At 33.1% G+C, this 17682-nt stretch overlaps 1 protein-coding gene and 1 pseudogene across 1 annotated transcript; both read right to left on the bottom strand.

The window, feature by feature from the left end:
- Positions 1-6961: 6961 nt before the first annotated feature.
- LOC120192991 (mitogen-activated protein kinase kinase kinase 12-like) lies at positions 6962-8014 on the bottom strand. The gene is made up of 4 exons (XM_039195637.1): positions 8008-8014; positions 7690-7838; positions 7506-7593; positions 6962-7182 (listed from the first exon to the last, which is right to left on the bottom strand). Exons 1-4 carry the CDS (start codon positions 8012-8014, stop codon positions 6962-6964), a joined length of 465 nt encoding a protein of 154 aa, XP_039051568.1.
- A 136-nt stretch (positions 8015-8150) lies between these two features.
- Positions 8151-9456, bottom strand: LOC120192992 (annotated as a pseudogene).
- Between the last annotated feature and the right edge of the window lie 8226 nt (positions 9457-17682).

The raw sequence follows: 17682 nt of genomic DNA on the forward strand, positions 1-17682 counted from the left end.
ATTATGATCCAAAATTACTTACCCTAATTCAATTTGAAAATATCCCTTTTAAAAAAGGCGAGAAATACGTTAGAGGAAGAAGAAAATGAAAGTAAATATATAAAACAAAGAAAACACATAAATAACATGAATAAACAAAATGAGATAAAACAATAAGAAAATAAAAGAAGAAAAAGTAAAAATAAACAAGAAAAAAGAATGAAGTAACGAATCTAATAATAAAAAATAATGAGGAAAAATAATGAGAAAAAATACAAAGAAAATAGAAAAGAAATGAAAAGAAAAAACAATCACATAAAAAAATGTAAGTTAAAAGTAAAATAGTAATATCAATTATAATGATAATTATAAAAATATAAATATATACATTAATCGCAAAAATAAATATTAATAATACTAGTTATATGAATATATATATATATAACAACTTATAAACAAGGTATAAAAATAATAATAGTAATAATAAGTATTAAAATAAAAAAATAATAATAGTAATAAATAAAAAAAAGAAATAAAAGAAATTATAAAGAATATGAAAATTAAAGTAAAATATATATATATATATATATATATATATATATATATATATATATAAATAAAAAATAAAGTATAAATGAAATAAAAAATAATAATAATGGAAATATAAGTAAACATATATGATATTAATAGGGGATTAAATTGAAATAAAAGCTAAATCAGTGGGAAAATGTCAAAGAACATTGAAGATTAAAACCGGTAAAAATAAAAAAGTTTTCATTTTTTTAATAGATTTTCGAACCCTCATTCCAAAAATGTAATTTGTTTTTTGCGAAATAGCCTCTAGGGAACGTAGATCTGAAATCAAAGTTTCGAAAAACTCCCTCTGGGTCATCGACTAAAACATTTGTCTTTGGGGTTCTCAAGCAAAGAAAACGCGATTAACAACGTATGCAAGTGAAGAGTAAAGAGAAACAAACGAAAGGTAAAAAAAAGCTTTCACCTTTATTACTTCAAATCGTTTACAATAGTCTCGAAATCACTTTTTCTTTGCTCGAATTTTTCTGGCATTCCTTTTGTGTAACTCGTGTGTGTTATGGTGTGGTAATTACAATGCTTATTTATAATACTAAAAAAACCCTATTTTAGACTAATATTTGAGTCCTAATCTAACTTTATTTTAGACTAATATTTGAGTTCTAATCAAACTCTTTTTTATTGATTACATGAAGACTTCTCAATTGACAGGACAAAATCTAGTATCTTCATATACGTGGGGGGGGGGGTGTGGGTGGGGATGTCTCCAAATAACCATTTGGTTTCCCAACACATTTTGATGCAATTAATGAGTTGGGGATTCCCGACCTATTTATGCAATAGAGGCGTTACGTTTTCTTTTGGAACCTATGGCTGAAGTAAATAAGTCCACATGCTCTATGGGTGGGGACCAGCATTTGGCAGATCCATTTTTTAATGGGAATGGGTTGCATGAGGTACCAATTGAGTTGGATGAAGGGCTTACTTGCCAAGAAGATGACAACTAGGCTGAAAAAGCTAAAGAATATGGGCCTGGGGATTTTGCTGGTGAAATAGGCATAGTAGATGCATCCATTTCAAATGAATCTCGACTGAAGGACGTGCCAATCGAATTGACAAATAATCTGGAAGATTTGGCTCTGGGTGAACCGGTGGGCTCCATTCCAATACCTCTATCTACGAATCGCAATAGAAGGGAGATTCAGGTGTTGAACGATAAGACTTTAAAGTATAAATTGGGTGCTGGAAATGCTATAAGAAAGAGCAAGAAGAAGTCAAAAAACAAAATGTAAGCCGCAACAAAAAAAATGGAAAGGTTAATTCCAGCAATAATGGCCATCAAATAGTAGACAATTTGGGTGTCAAAGATAACAATGCAGAAGCTCCAATAATTTCTGCTTCTGCTCTCCATCAAGAGGTCTGTCCTAAACTGAGGAGACCTTAGCTATTGCATCGGCATTAGGTGTGGAGTTTAACGCACCATATTCTATAATTGTTAGCAGATTTGAGGAATTCGAAGTCGCTGAAAGGTCCTGAATGGTCAAGGTTAGTGCTACATCTTGTGTGTGATTACGTTTAAATTAATGCAATTTTCAATGTTGTCATGGAATGTTAGAGGCATGGGAAAGCTGGAGAAAGTACAAGTGATCAATCCAGTAATAGCGTCTAACAGAGCTCGGGTAGTGTGCTTGCAAGAAACAGACAAACCATGAGTCCTAAGGCATCTGCGAGGAAAATATCTTGATGATGCCCTTTCGGTCCCGTCTGAAGGTGCCTCAGGGGGTTTGATGTCGATATGGGATACGAGATTTATTAAGGTAAGTAGGAAAGTTATACAGAGAAGAATTTTAGCACTGGTTGGTCATGCCCCTACTCTTAATATGCAAATCGAGATTGTAAATATTTATGCTCCGAATGTGCAAAGTGAAAGGAATGATTTCTTCATTCAGCTCAGCAATTAAATTGAGGAGTTGGGAGTGTTTGTCATAATTAGAGGAGACTTTAACACCGTCAAAGAAGCCAACGAGATGACATGAGCAAGCAATAATTCCTGTGCTACGAGATTTTTCAGAACACTAACCTAGTGGACATTCCTTTGGCGGGAAGTCAATACACATGGTTCAGGGGTGAGTCTGCAGTAACAATCAGGTTGGACAGATTCCACTACAACAAACTTATCAATTTATGGGCTATGGCGGCTTGGTCAGGAGCCTAATAGGTTGTCAAGTGGGGTTTAGATAGTTGTGTTATAAATCTGTCCGGTGTTCCTTCTAGAAATGTTTCTTGGGTGTGGAGGCGTATTTCGGCCCCGTTGATTTAGGAGGCTGATCTTTTTTGTAAGGATCTTAGATTCTCCTTGGGTGATGGCTACCGTATTAATTTTTGGGACGATTTCTAGACAGAGTTTCCTTCTCTGAAGTCGGCTTTCCCCCATATTTTTAGAGTTGATGTTAAAAAGGTTGGAAAAGTAACCGAATTTGGTTCTAAGGTTAATGGGTCGTGGGTGCGGAATATTGAGCTGAGGAGGGCCCTCTTTGATTGGGAGACTCCATTATGGGAAGATTTTATGAATACTCTTATTAGAGCAGCTCGTATTGATCTCGTTAGTGATGGTTTGAGATGGATTGGGTCTCCCTCGGAGCTTTACTCTTCGAGCATTTTCTGTCGAGCTGTTGTGCAAGGAGGAGCTGAGCACTACAGAATATGGAAATTCGTTTGCGCTAAATTGGTTCCACTAAGAGTGGAGGCTTTCATTTGGAGAGCTGTCCTACAAAGGATCATGTCGCTAGTCGAACTAGCCAAACGTGGAGTTGTCAGCTTGGACTCTTCCATTTGTGCGCTGTGTCGAAAAGCTCCCGAATTGTCCGACCATCTCTTTTGTCATTGTGAGGTGGCATGACATTTGTGGCAAAAATGGGTGTCATGACTTTTGTGGTCCCAAGTTCGTTTTTATCCTTCATCTACACTTGGATTGATCTCCCTCTAAATTCTAGGTGCAAACAAATTTGGTCTGTTGCGTTCTTTGGGATTGTGTGGACTATTTGGCTGGGGAGAAACGACTTAATTTTCAATAAGAATGAGTGTAGTACGGAGAGTTTATATAATCTTGCTTTATCTAGGATTGAGTTTTGGTGCAAGTGTAACCGACCATAAATTTATCCCTCGATTCTCGATTTCTTCATTTGTCCGGGAGCAGGAGCCAGGAGTCCTTATATTGGATAAGTGATCTCGTGACTTTACCGACCATTCATTAGTGTGTGTATAGTTCTTTTCGTATATGATTGAATGAAATTTGATTGGTGTTGTTGTCCTAGTCTCGTGTGATTTTGTCGAGTTGATGGTCACTCTAGTTTCATTGGTTGTTCTTTTGTTTTGGTCTGCTGTTGATGGTGGGGGCTTCTTTTTCATAATTTTCCTTCTGTTTTGGTTGTATTTGTTCTTGAGCTGCGGTATATAAGTTTTATCTAGGTGGTAGTGAATGCATCAACTTTCTGGTTCAGATCAGCTGCTTAGGCTGGGTCGTAAAGCCGTGTTTTTGAGTCCATGGTGTAGTTGGATCGGTGAACTGCTTGTCTATTTTTGATCCACTGCAGTGTGCGCATTAGTCCTAGCTGGAGTGCTGTTATTGCTCCATTGGAGGTGATTTAATGGTGTTAGTGGTTTTATCTCGGTGTCTTTGTTCGATGCTAGATTGAATTACTGCGTTATGTGTCCCTAAAGTGGCCTAATGTCTTAGTTTGTTTCAGTCGTTGTATTTACTGGTTGGTTTCAACTTGTGTTCTAATTTGTACTCGAATGTTGTCGTTGTAATTGTGTAGTCCCGATAAGGTCGGGGTCAATATTACGTGTTATTTTTTTTTATACATGAAGGCGCACTATTTTTCCTCCAAATAGATTATAGAGAGATTTTTTAATGAGGTCCTTCAGTGTATCAAGTTCTTTGTATGCTTCTCTTATTTTAAAGTATATGAAACCACCCCTTTCAAAAAAATCTTATTAATTTATGATGAAATTTCTATATGACGTTGCATATAACGTCACAAAATATACTATGACATGACTTTTTTTTCTTTTCTTAATATTTAATGCTTGATTATATATCTTTATGACAATTTTAAAAATGGACATTGATTTTAGTCACTATATGTTTGGCGTCAAAATCTTCACTCCAAAAAATTTGGTGAGAAATCTTTTAATGATATTTAGATAAAATAGTGACGTTTTAAAATCGTCTCCAATTAAAAAAAGATTTATTATGATGATAATTCAATTTGAATTAGTGACGTTGCACATGTCACTAATAAGTTTTATTTATGAGAATTTGATTCGTCATATTTTATAAGACATTAAAAGTAATATTTTATCATTATCAAAAAAAAATAATTTTATCATGACGAGATCAATTATTTGTCACTCATTATTATCTCTTTTTTGTATGATTATTTTAAAAGACGTCGAGAATTATGTCACATAATGTTTTCACCAAAAACGTTTTATCTATTATTGTGCGACTAATTGGTGAGCAATTTTCAAATGCTTTGGATTTTAGCTTGGAGTTTCAATTATTAAAAAAACAAGATAATTTAACAACATTAAAGAACAATGCAATTTGAAGAGAGATTTTTAGTATTTTTAATTCTATTTGCATATTTTATATTAGATTATCTCTCATTCAAAGATTTTTTTAAATAAAAACATAAAATAATAAATTGTAAATGAGAAACGATCAGATGATTTCCGTTTTACTATTACACTTATATTATTTCCATGATGTTATATCAAAGTATTTATGGAAAAAATAGGTACTTATGCCTAATCATAGATCCTTACTGCAATAATAGTATCTTGTATTGATGTAGAATCCTTAGAAGAATAAGCATTGCACATAGTATCGCAGATCTCCCATTTGAAAATCTCTAATATATATATATATATACATATATATATATATATATATATATATATATATATATATATATAGTTTTTAAAATATTTGAATAATTTGTAAAATAAAATAAAATATTTTTAATTTTTATTCAAATTATATCATTTTTACAATTTTATAACAATACTTAATATTTTTATAGTTTTTTAAAACAATTTTTGAAAATTTGAAATTTTAATATACGTTATTATTTTTACAATTTTAATAATATTTAATACTTTATTTTTAAATTAATTTCAAAATTTTCAAAAAAAAAGGCTTGAAATAAAATCATGGGACTTTAGTAATAATAATTTCACTAAAATTGGGTTAGCAATACAATGATGATAATTTGGATGTTAATTGGGTTTATAATAAGATCTCGAAGTTTAAGTGTGACAAATATGAAATTTAGGGACTAAGTTATAAAAGCTAAAAAATAAGAGGTTAAACATGGAAATTTTGAAAAGTTTAAGCCCAAAGAGTATGATGACCTACGTTGCAATTTTCCCATATTTCTTTGGAATTAACTTTCCCAATTTAATCATTTTTTAATGAAATTATATAACTCGCTTGACAGAATTGGGCAAATAATCCAGGCGGGTGGATTATTTAGCCCAATACACTACTAGAAAAGCCCTTTTAATGACTTTTATTGCGCGTCATCTGTGGGTGCAGATGACACACAAAATATGCGTCATTGAAGCCACCGACATAAATTTCAGATGACACGCAATTGTGTGTCATAAATCTATGACACGCATTTATGATACACATTTATGACGCTCATTTATAACGCGCATTGAGCATCATTGAAGCCCCGTCATAAATGAATATGACACACATTTGTGTGTCATAAATTTATGACACGCATGTATGATTTACATTGCGTGTCATTGAAAAACACGTCATTAAAAAAGATAACACACATTCGTGTGTCGTGATTGTATTTCGTAAATTATATATATATTGTAGATTGACAAATAATCAAATTAAATCACATTTAATGCCTCATAATACTAAATATATATATCATATTATATATAAGCAATCCATTTGAATACAATATATTCACATTAAGTTATAAAAAATATTGTAATCATATGTCGATACAAAATATCACGGCGTAATAAAATTTGCCACATAAGATACCAACTCTTTACGAATATCATCAATGTCATCATCCATGTATTCTTTTTTCCCATCGTCAACCTAAGTAAAAAAATATGAAATAAGTATATAATTTATACTTATTTAAAGTATATAACTATCAAAGAGTACTAAAAATGAACAATTTTACATATGCATTCTTTGAAGCATATGTAAAAATAAATTTTACACATTTAATTAGTAAAACTTCCCATATAAATTATATACATTATCACGGCACGAATTCACAGTTTTCAGTCTTGCTAACAAGTACTTGCATTAATTAGTTTAGAATAACATCATACTTCAAGTCCATATGATAGTTGTATGACTAATGTGTATGTATGATATGACATGTGTATTAGAAAAGTTTGCTTACATTCTTATTGGCCAACACTTCAAGTCCGTTGGTTTCGCCTGATTAGTAGCTCCCTTCGACTTAAGCAACATGGACATGGATTGCAACCTCTTTGTTATCTCGGTAAATGATGGCCCGGATTCAGGATCATGGGACCAGCATTGTTCCATTAGCTTCCTCCAATCAGGATGGCAACATTCTAGAATAGGAAGTCGAAGAATGTTCTTCACGATCCCTCCTGCAATCATAATTCAGTAATCAAACATAAGGTTTTTGTTTATCTTTCAGACAGTGAAAAACTGGAAAGGAAAGATGGTTAATTGTATGCAGTTTTTGATATGGCTTCAATTTATACACGAGTTGTTTGGGATGTTGTTTAATACTATTACAGAGCAAGAGCAAATTCAGTCTTATACCCTAAAACTCATATAAACCTTTTGTGATCTTCATCTTCAACGAGAAAACATTTGATTGATCATCAATGACTTTTCCATGCATATATATTTTCCATTCATAATCACTAATTAGGGCTATTAGCATATTGGTAAATTAAAATCTTACCAATGATGGCACCGCAATGCATATCAGCATATGGCTCCTCTCCGGTCAAGATTTCCCACATTGAAATTCCATATGAGAATACATCAACCTGTCAAATTAAATATTCATAAATTTGGCTTTAACGTGTACTCATTTTTCCCTTCCCAGTGGCAAGACATATATACTTGAATATGGCTTTACTTACCTTTTCAGAAACCTTGGTGCTGCTACCATTTAGCAGTTCTGGCGCCATCCAAGGCAGGTTCCTCGCACACCTCCAGAAACTAGAGTATTGCGCTTGATTCTTGATAATCCAAAATCTCCGATTTGCAGAAACAACACGCAGTAGCCATACTTCAAGTTAAGAGCCAACGAAAACCTTTCAGAGACATACTGATAATTTTGGGGTTAACTAGAACTAAGAATTTTTCTTTATGGTCATTTATGGTTTATAATATCACGTGAGGCACCTTGAAATCATAATGCCCACAAGAATGGTATTTGTCTTTAACAGATTGAGTACCTTGCATATGGGTCGTTGTGGGTCCCTTAGATTGACAAGCAAACATACTGATATATTACATCAAAAAGGATGCTGTCCAAATGCCAACATACTGATATATTACTGTTTTGTCTCCCCTGGAGTGTCATTTAGCACAACTCTAACTATCTTCCTTGGACCAAACCACTAAATACCTGGTTGTTCCCGGCCAGCGTCGCTTCCCACTCAACCGATGACAAAAGGATCTGTGACAAGTTGATCACTATTTCTTTCATGTCAGGTCGTACAATCGGATCCTCATCCACACATTGCTTTGCCAGCATAGCCACCTAATAAGCAAATCGATTCCGAACCAGAACACCAATCCTATCTACTCATTTTCTAGCCTTTTGAGGTCTAATATGGAAATGATATTTACCTTGAAGACACAATCATGAGGAAAAAGATCCAGCATGTTCGGATCGATATAATCCATGTTCGACATGCTTACTGAGTCTGGTGTGTTCCGAAGAGCTGCTAACATCTGCAAAATTGCAATATAAAAGGGTACTAGAATGTACAAGACAAGATGGAGGAGCATCTAACATCTTAGATTGCGCCACAATGGAACTCACAATGGATGCCAGTGAACGTCTTTCAATATTCTTTGTCGTGGTGCCTTCAGTTCGTATGATGGCCTCCTTTCCAGATATGATCTCAAACAGAACAACACCAAATGCATACACGTCGCTTTTCGACGATGCAAGTCCATTGCTCAAATATATATAAGAAAACCAAATGGGACAGTTAAAAGAGTTTAAAATAACATTTAGCAAAAGAGAAGCAAACTATCAATATCTGTATTACTCGATTTGGATATCGAGTGCTTGATACGAGTCTCTGGAAGGTCGTATCCCCTTACTCTTAATCGCAATATGTTCCAGAAACACGTACTTAATGTGAGTACTTCAAGAAAATTGGAGAAGCAGAGTGACAGAGAATAATAACATTACTTACTCTGGTGCCAAATAACCAAATGTACCAACAACTTTTGTTGTTGTTGCTTCTTCATGTGTTTTTCCAACAAGCTTCGACAATCCAAAATCTGAAATCTAATCCGAGAATAAAAGTCAGTAAAATGTTCTCAAACACACTTAAAAAAAGAAGCAGCAACATTTAACGTAATTAGAACCTTCGCCTTGAAAGAACCATCGAGCAAAATGTTGCTCGACTTGATATCTCGATGAACGTAATGAGCTTCAGTGTGCTCATGGATGTACTCCAGGCCTCTAGCAGCATAGAGTGCAATCTAAACCCTCATTACCCACGAAAGTGGTGTATGACCTTCAAGCCAGTAAACATTCGCAGAGTAATTAGAAAACAAATTTCAACACTCAACAAAGACATAATACAGGAGACATTCACTAACTAACTGAGCCCGGAGTTGAATGACTCAAAATATGTGGGTTCATTCTGTTCGACACAAGACATGGGACGTCAGGATAATAAGAATACCTTCCCCTCAATGAAAACTTCTCAAGAAATGGTTTCGAAGCTTATTCATTGTGGGCGTATGAAAAAAAGAAAGGCAACGATTATGCTAAATGATGCCAACTGCCGACCATGTAACCAGTTGATTGACAGCCAGGCAATGAAAAGGATTTTTCCATGAAAAAGCAGTAAAAGCAAGAAACAATGTTTTTTTCATTGAATTGAAATGATGAGAATCATGAGAATGACAGCTACTTCGTGACTCTAATGAAAAAATCAACAGACCTACGTCAAAAACTCAACTTAAATCCAAAATTTTAGCATTACAAAGAAAGAATCAAACTTCAATTCCAAAGGGAACAATTATATAAACATTCGTGTAGTAGAAGATAATAAATGGAGATTGACCCATTATAAGACCCATTAAAACTACCACAAACACAAGAAAAACCCATAACTCAGATCTCCATAAAAGAAAGGAGAACAAAATTTCAGTTAAACCCCATAAATGTTCAAAAAAAATGAATAAACCTTGGAAGTAAACAAAGAAGGAAAGCTTACTGGGATTCAATCAATAAAACGAATGAGCAAGTGTAGGAGGGAAAAAGAGAAAAGAGGGGAAGCACATGCGTGCGTGAACTGATTATTGAGGAGGCCAAGACTAGAAGCGGGAAAGGATGAAAATAATGGGGGAAATTAAAATACGACTTTTACAGATGATACACAATTAAAAGTGTACTCCGTGTTTTTGATAATTTTTTTGGATTATGACTATTAAATATGATGACACACATTATTGTAAGTCATAAATTGTTCAGATTTTAAAAAACATGATATTTTTTATGATACATTTTTTGTAAGTCATAAATTAGCGTGTGTCATCATTCGTGTGTCATTAAAGGTATATTTTCTTGTAGTGATAGAGCAATACAAAATTTATTTTGAGATCTACGACAAATGCTACAGTGTCCATGGAACTCGTCATGCCGGCTTGACGAGTTCCATGAGATATATTTTTTTAATGGTCTGTGTCACGTGAGTCCCACAACCTGAATTTATTTAATATATTTTATAGGACTCGTCCTGTTTAAAAACATTGTTTTAAAAAATATATTATTTTAATGGTGAAGGAACTCGTTATGCCGGTGTGATGAGTTCTAATGGCTAGAAATTTGAAAGTTTAGACCGTTGGATTGACTGTTGTTGAACGATCAAATTTTTTTTAAAATTCAATGGAACTCGTACATAACACACTCCTTCATCTCTTACACAACACACTCATTTTATCTCCTATCTATTACACAACAACTCATTTCTTCTAACCAAAAACATTTCAAACAATGAGCAACAAATTCTTCACAGTTGTCCATTATAATGGCGAAATTCTACAAACTGATGTTGGTGTTGTGTTTAAGTTACACAAGCCCATCAATATGATGTTCCCTCTAGATGTATCTCATCGCAAAATGAAGCAAAAAATTGAGAGAAAACTTATGGCTTTTGTTTAATGTGTAAGTTATTGACACCTGATCTCCACAAATCCAATGACATATGGAAAAGTCCAGCTTGGTGAAGACGATGTTGTTGTTGTTATGGCTGAAATTCATCAATCATCAAATAATAATATGGTGGAGATGTATGTCGAAACCACGAATACAACTGATATTCTGACAACATCAGTACCAACTCGAAGAAGAGAAGAAGCAGCCCCCTTTGAACCATATGCAAGTGATAGTTTTGATAACCTTGTTGGACGGTTCGGTAAAGTCTTGTTAAATTTAGCGAAGATGATGAAGATATTGTTCTGTTGGTAGACAATGATGACACACCATTAGTTTATGAGCCCGATGTTTTTAGACTGCTTCAGAGGGACAAGGTGTGGATGTTGAGGCTGATGTATGGGAGGCAGCTCTTTCAAGATATCAAGGATTGCAATATGTTCCAAATGTTTGGGCAAAAACAGACCCTCAACCTAAAATGCCTTGCTATGATTTGCCTCGGTATCATCATGCGATTGCAATACATGACATTAACTACGATGCTATGTGAAATCCTGGAATATATGATATGTCAGAGTTATGTGTTGCCCACTGGGGTTCTTCAGACGAGCGGTCATATGGTTGGCCATTAGCTCTCAGTTTGAAACAAAAAAAGAGGTACAACTAGCAATCAAGGAGTATTGCATCAAAACACATCTTCAATTCTATTTGGCGGAGTCAGATCAAAAGACTTATTTCGTATACACCATGATGTTGGTTGTAAATGGAGGATACAAGTATCATACCTACAACGAAAGATGTTGTGGGAAGTTACAAGGTTCAATGCACAACATGCATATACAATGACCTTCTTGATACAAGACCACAAACATTTAGATTCAGATGTCATATGCTCTTATGTGAAGCTGTTGGTGGAAAAAAAATTCAAGAGTGCCCGTTTCTGTGTTAGTGGCATCCATTCGAAACACATTTGGTTATATCCCGACTTATTACAAGGCATGGATGGTTAAACAGAAAACATTGTCCACATCTTCCAAAATATCAAGCTGAACACTAAAATAGGCATTACAAAATATCATGTATTGTAACTAGTTTTTTTTACTGTAACTATGTTTTTTGTAACTTGTATTATTTCCACTATGTTTATATAATTGGAAACTGTTAGTAAATAATGGTAAACTAATGATTTTATCTAACCATGAGCATTTTACCCTTAAAATAAAACATTGAAGGTCAAAATACTTAAAGAAATTAAATTTAAAATAATTATTTTATTTAAAAATTAAATTGAAAATGGAGGAGATAATTTTTTAATTGAAAATTTACTCAAAAATAATCATTTTGATAAGTATAACTTCACATTCTAATGATAAATAAAATTTTGGATTTTAATGAGACAATAGTTACTTAATTAATAAAGACAACTTCATACATAAACTAAAACCATACAAATCAATATTTATACATATGTCATTTTCTATTTTTTTTAGATCTCTCTACAATTCGTTCACTACGTCGGATTAAGACACCTTCATATTTGTTTTCCTTCGTCTTCTTCTTCTCAATTTCTATACTAAAATATTTAATTTTTCTTCCCTCTCAACGAGTCGTTTGCTATGCCGCTTCAATAAATCTTCATACTTCTTCTTCTTCTTCTCCTCTTCAATTTTCATTTTTTTCTTCTTATGCTCCTCAACTATGTACTTTATTGCCTCCTTTTCCCACTCTTCATCCGAAAAAGAGCTTAAATCTGAATCGTCGATCTCCGAGTCTATTTTGTGAAACCCATAAACATCATTAGCCAAATCAATCCCAATATTTCCCACAACCACATATTTGTTTTTCTCAATTTTTTCTCACTTGTCATTCATCCTAATCTTGACCCTAAACCCCTATTTATACTAAAATCACCAAAGTAAAAGTTGGAACTTGTCACGCCAGGGTGATGAGTTCCAGTTAATTTAAAAAATAATTTGACCGTTCCACAACAGTCAAAAATTAAATTTATACCCGTTGGAACTCATCACGCTGACGTGACGAGTTCCGTGGAATTTTTTTTCAAATTTTTTTAATTTTCAAAAAACAACATATTTTTTAAATACAAATTTAAAAAATTAAAATATTCTTTAATTCAAAATTTCAAAAAAAAAATACATATTAAAATATTTCATTGTAAAATTTAAAAAAATTAAATATTTTAAAAAATTACACTTTTTTAATTAAATATTTCAAAAAATAACAGATATTTTTTAAAAATTTCAACTTTTATAAACTACACTAAATATGAATGATAATTTGTTAATTAAATCTTATTTTAATTAAAAGTTATTTTTTAATTAAATATTTTTCATTTTTGTTTACATATTTTATTTGTTTACATATTTTCAAAGTTTTTTTAAATTAAAACTAAAATTATTGACAAATTTTAAACATTTTTAAGGGTGAAAACGAATATACAAATTTATTACTTATCAATGAATTTTTTTATACAATTAAATATCGAGTACAAAAACTTAAATAAACAAATTTATTACTTATATTTATGCAATTCTTACCGATGTCGAGGAGTGGTAGAATAGTAATGACGTGGTGCTCGTTGATTTCGTTGTGGTCGTCCACCTTCATCATTTTTATTTTCTTCTGGTTCCGGTGTACTGAACATTACTCCATCACTTTGATGTACATTTTCGGGTGAAAACAATAGAGTATTCAAGGTATTTGATGCCATCATTGACGTTATCGCCTCAAATTGCACGCTGAAATCGACATGAGATTGAGATTGTTCGTATTGAACAAGATGATTCCATTGACCTCTTTCTTCCGGTTCTGAGAAAAATTGTTGTGAAGCTGACACTTGATCCCACGAACTTCATTCACATACCGCTCGACTCTCCATCGATGGTTGATATGCACCATATCCACCATAACTTTCTTGCGATGGATAATAATTGGCGGAAGCATAAGATAAAGATGTTGATGAAGATGATGATGATTTTTTTTTTGCAAATATTGCCTTCATTATTTCGCACTCGGACTGATCCTCCGGCGTTGTCAAGTATGATTTTCTATTTGATTCGTAATTTTGGAGGTAGGGAGAAACATTGAAATCAAAATCTTTGGGTTGTACCTCGGAACGATTAGGCAAATGTAAATGTCTATTTTGCCATTGTTGTATGAATATAGCATGCTTCCTCAACCAATATTCCTTATGCTTCCCACACACATTTATTTTATGTAAATCATCCATTTTAAATATGGACATTTCTATCGGTTGGTGAAACCTAAATTGTTGCAAAACTCTATCGGTAACATGGATCTCAACAATTGTGAAATTAAGCAATGGTGTTACGGTACACTATGTCTCCACCCCTTAAAAAAACATTGGCGGTAGATACCGTTGGATATCCAACTCATAATAAGACATCCAATTAAACTGTCAAAAGTATTATGTTAGTATAATTAAAAAATTAATATTACAATTTCAAAGTTAATGCAAAAAATATTAAAATTTACCGCATTTCTACCGGCAATATCAATTCTTATCCGGATATCTACTTTGGTTGCACCAGACAACTTTATATTGATTATTCAGTGTCTCCATCTAAAAATACATTATTTATTATCATTTTCAAAATATTTAAATAAATATTATAAAATATCAAAACTTTAAATATAGGAATTTACCTTACAACGAGAGGAAACTCCATAGGAGCATATGTAATAGGCGTAAAAAATGGGAGATAATACCATGTCCATGATTGTAGCAAAACTAAACAACCCGCTACATCTTCTTTTTGTCCTCTAATGAATATGGTCGCCTTGCAGAGTTCACGATACAAAAAAGTCAAAATTACAAAACCCCGACTATATTGGCGACATACAGAAAAATCCTCTAATATCGGAAGATATTGGGGGTGCACCAAATTACCCGATTTATCTGGTAGCAAGATCCCTCCAATCAACGTCATAAGATATGATCGAGCTGCGTATATCACCTCTTGCTCTGTTGATTGTCCATCTATTCTAAATTCTCTTTCCAACCAAGTAATCCTTATACGTCTATCAATGACATCACCTGGAGCTTCTTTTCCCAATAAATTTGAAATAACAACATATCACACATAATTATTGTGAAGCACCAATGACATACCATTAATCGGAACACCAAGTTGATACGTGACATCTTCCTATGTTATCGTCACTTCACCACAAGGAAACTGAAATGTATGCGTTTCGGGCCTCCAACGCTCAATCAACACCGATATTAGTGTTGACATCACCTTAAATCCGTGAAGAACATATAATCTGGACTGTGAAAGATATATCATCATCCGCTAATGTGGTTCTTCATTGAGGAATGACGAATGCCTCGTTCTTCTCGCTACAATTTGAAAATAAATTATTTAATATAATTACATAAATAATTATTATTAATACTATAATTTTGTCAAAACTAAAATGAAATAAAACAAATTAAATTTACCGTAGTCAACTCGGTCGAAGAAATATGAACATCATCAAGACGTAATATTTCTTCTCTTGAGGCCATTTCAACACAAAATCTTAAACACAAAAGTTTTTACTCTCAATAGAATGTTTGATTCCAAGTGAAAAATCAATCTAACTCAAACCTCTATTTATACTCCTCTACCCAACGATTATAAACAACTAGTTTTTTTCAAATTGAAAATAGTCATTGGACCTCGTCAAACTAGCATGACGAGTTCCATTGAATTTTAAAAAAATTGACCGTTCAACAACGATCAATCCAACGGTCAACAAATTCAAAATTATACTCGTTGGAACTCGTCACACCGGCGTGACGGGTTTCTTCAGCATTAAAATGATATATATTTTTTAAAATGATTTTAAAATTTTCTAAAAAATTTATTTTTTATTGGGACTCGTCACGCGGGCATGACGAGTCCCGTAGGATATATTAAATATATTCGAACAGTGAGACCCACGTGACACGGCCCATTAAAAAATAAATCCCATGGAACTCGTCACGCCGGCATGAGAGTTCCGTGGACACTGTAACATTTACCGTAGATCCCAAAATAAAATTTTGGGTGCCCTATTGTGCTAAATAATCCACTGCCTGGATTATTTGCCCAATTCTACCGAGCCCTCTTTGTAATTAAATATTATATTATAGTAAAACAAACCTAAACCCTAACTTATCATTCCTGAAGATAAAGAATAGACACCGTCAACCTTTCGTTCAAGAATCAAGACTCTCATGGTGCGATCGCTCCGTCTAGTCATTTCATTTGAAGTCACTTACGGTGACCATTAATCTTTCGTCTGTAACACTTCTGAATGATCTATCACCGCCGCCTTGAATCCAGCATCCAAGACTGGTGGTCGTGACTATATGAATCATAGGCAGTGAACGTTAGCCCTATTATAATGTTTTTGGTGCCAAACTTTGTATCTTTGTGCGCTCTGTAGTTCAAAAACCAAACCCTACACTGCTTTTTGATTGTGCACCCATATACCTTCAAACGGCCTCAACCTCAGCCTCCAACCTTCGTCTTGTGCCTTTCTGCTCAAAACCCTGGTGCCTCTGTACAGAAATTTTAATATACGTTATTATTTTTACAATTTTAATAATATTTAATACTTTATTTTTAAATTAATTTCAAAATTTTTTAAAAAAAGGTTTGAAATAAAATCATGGGACTTTAGTAATAATAATTTCACTAAAATTGGGTTAGCAATACAATGATGATAATTTGGATGTTAATTGGGTTTATAATAAGATCTCGAAGTTTAAGTGTGACAAATATGAAATTTAGGGACTAAGTTATAAAAGCTAAAAAATAAGAGGTTAAACATGGAAATTTTGAAAAGTTTAAGGCCAAAGAGTATGATGACCTACGTTGCAATTTTCCCATATTTCTTTGGAATTAACTTTCCCAATTTAATCATTTTTTTTAATGAAATTATATAACTCGCTTGACAGAATTGGGCAAATAATCCAGGCGGGTGGATTATTTAGCCCAATACACTACTAGAAAAGCCCTTTTAATGACGTTTATTGCGCGTCATCTGTGGGTGCAGATGACACACAAATACGCGTCATTGAAGCCACCGACATAAATTTCAGATGACACGCAATTGTGTGTCATAAATCTATGACGCGCATTTATGATACACATTTATGACGCGCATTTATGATACACATTTATGACGCTCATTTATAACTCGCATTGAGCGTCATTGAAGCCCCGTCATAAATGAAGATGACACACATTTGTGTGTCATAAATTTATGACACGCGTGTATGATTTACATTGCGTGTCATTGAAGAACACGTCATTAAAAAAGATAACACACATTCGTGTGTCGTGATTGTATTTCGTAAATTATATATATATTGTAGATTGACAAATAATCAAATTAAATCACATTTAATGCCTCATAATACTAAATATATATATCATATTATATATAAGCAATCCATTTGAATACAATATATTCACATTAAGTTATAAAAAATATTGTAATCATATGTCGATACAAAATATCACGGCGTAATAAAGTTTGCCACATAAGATACCAACTCTTTACGAATATCATCAATGTCATCATCCATGTATTCTTTCTTCCCATCGCCAACCTAAGTAAAAAAATATGAAATAAGTATATAATTTATACTTATTTAAAGTATATAACTATCAAAGAGTACTAAAATGAACAATTTTACATATGCATTCTTTGA

The sequence above is a fragment of the Hibiscus syriacus genome, unplaced genomic scaffold (genome assembly GCF_006381635.1).
Source record: "Hibiscus syriacus cultivar Baekdansim isolate YM2019G1 unplaced genomic scaffold, ASM638163v2 tig00116984_pilon, whole genome shotgun sequence".
NCBI lineage: Eukaryota > Viridiplantae > Streptophyta > Magnoliopsida > Malvales > Malvaceae > Hibiscus > Hibiscus syriacus.

Coding starts and splice junctions, on each gene's coding strand:
- LOC120192991 (XM_039195637.1), bottom strand. Junction 7,594..7,689: donor GCACCAAGGTTTCTGAAAAG/GTAAGTAAAGCC, acceptor TTAATTTGACAG/GTTGATGTATTCTCATATGG. Junction 7,183..7,505: donor GCATTGCGGTGCCATCATTG/GTAAGATTTTAA, acceptor TTATGATTGCAG/GAGGGATCGTGAAGAACATT.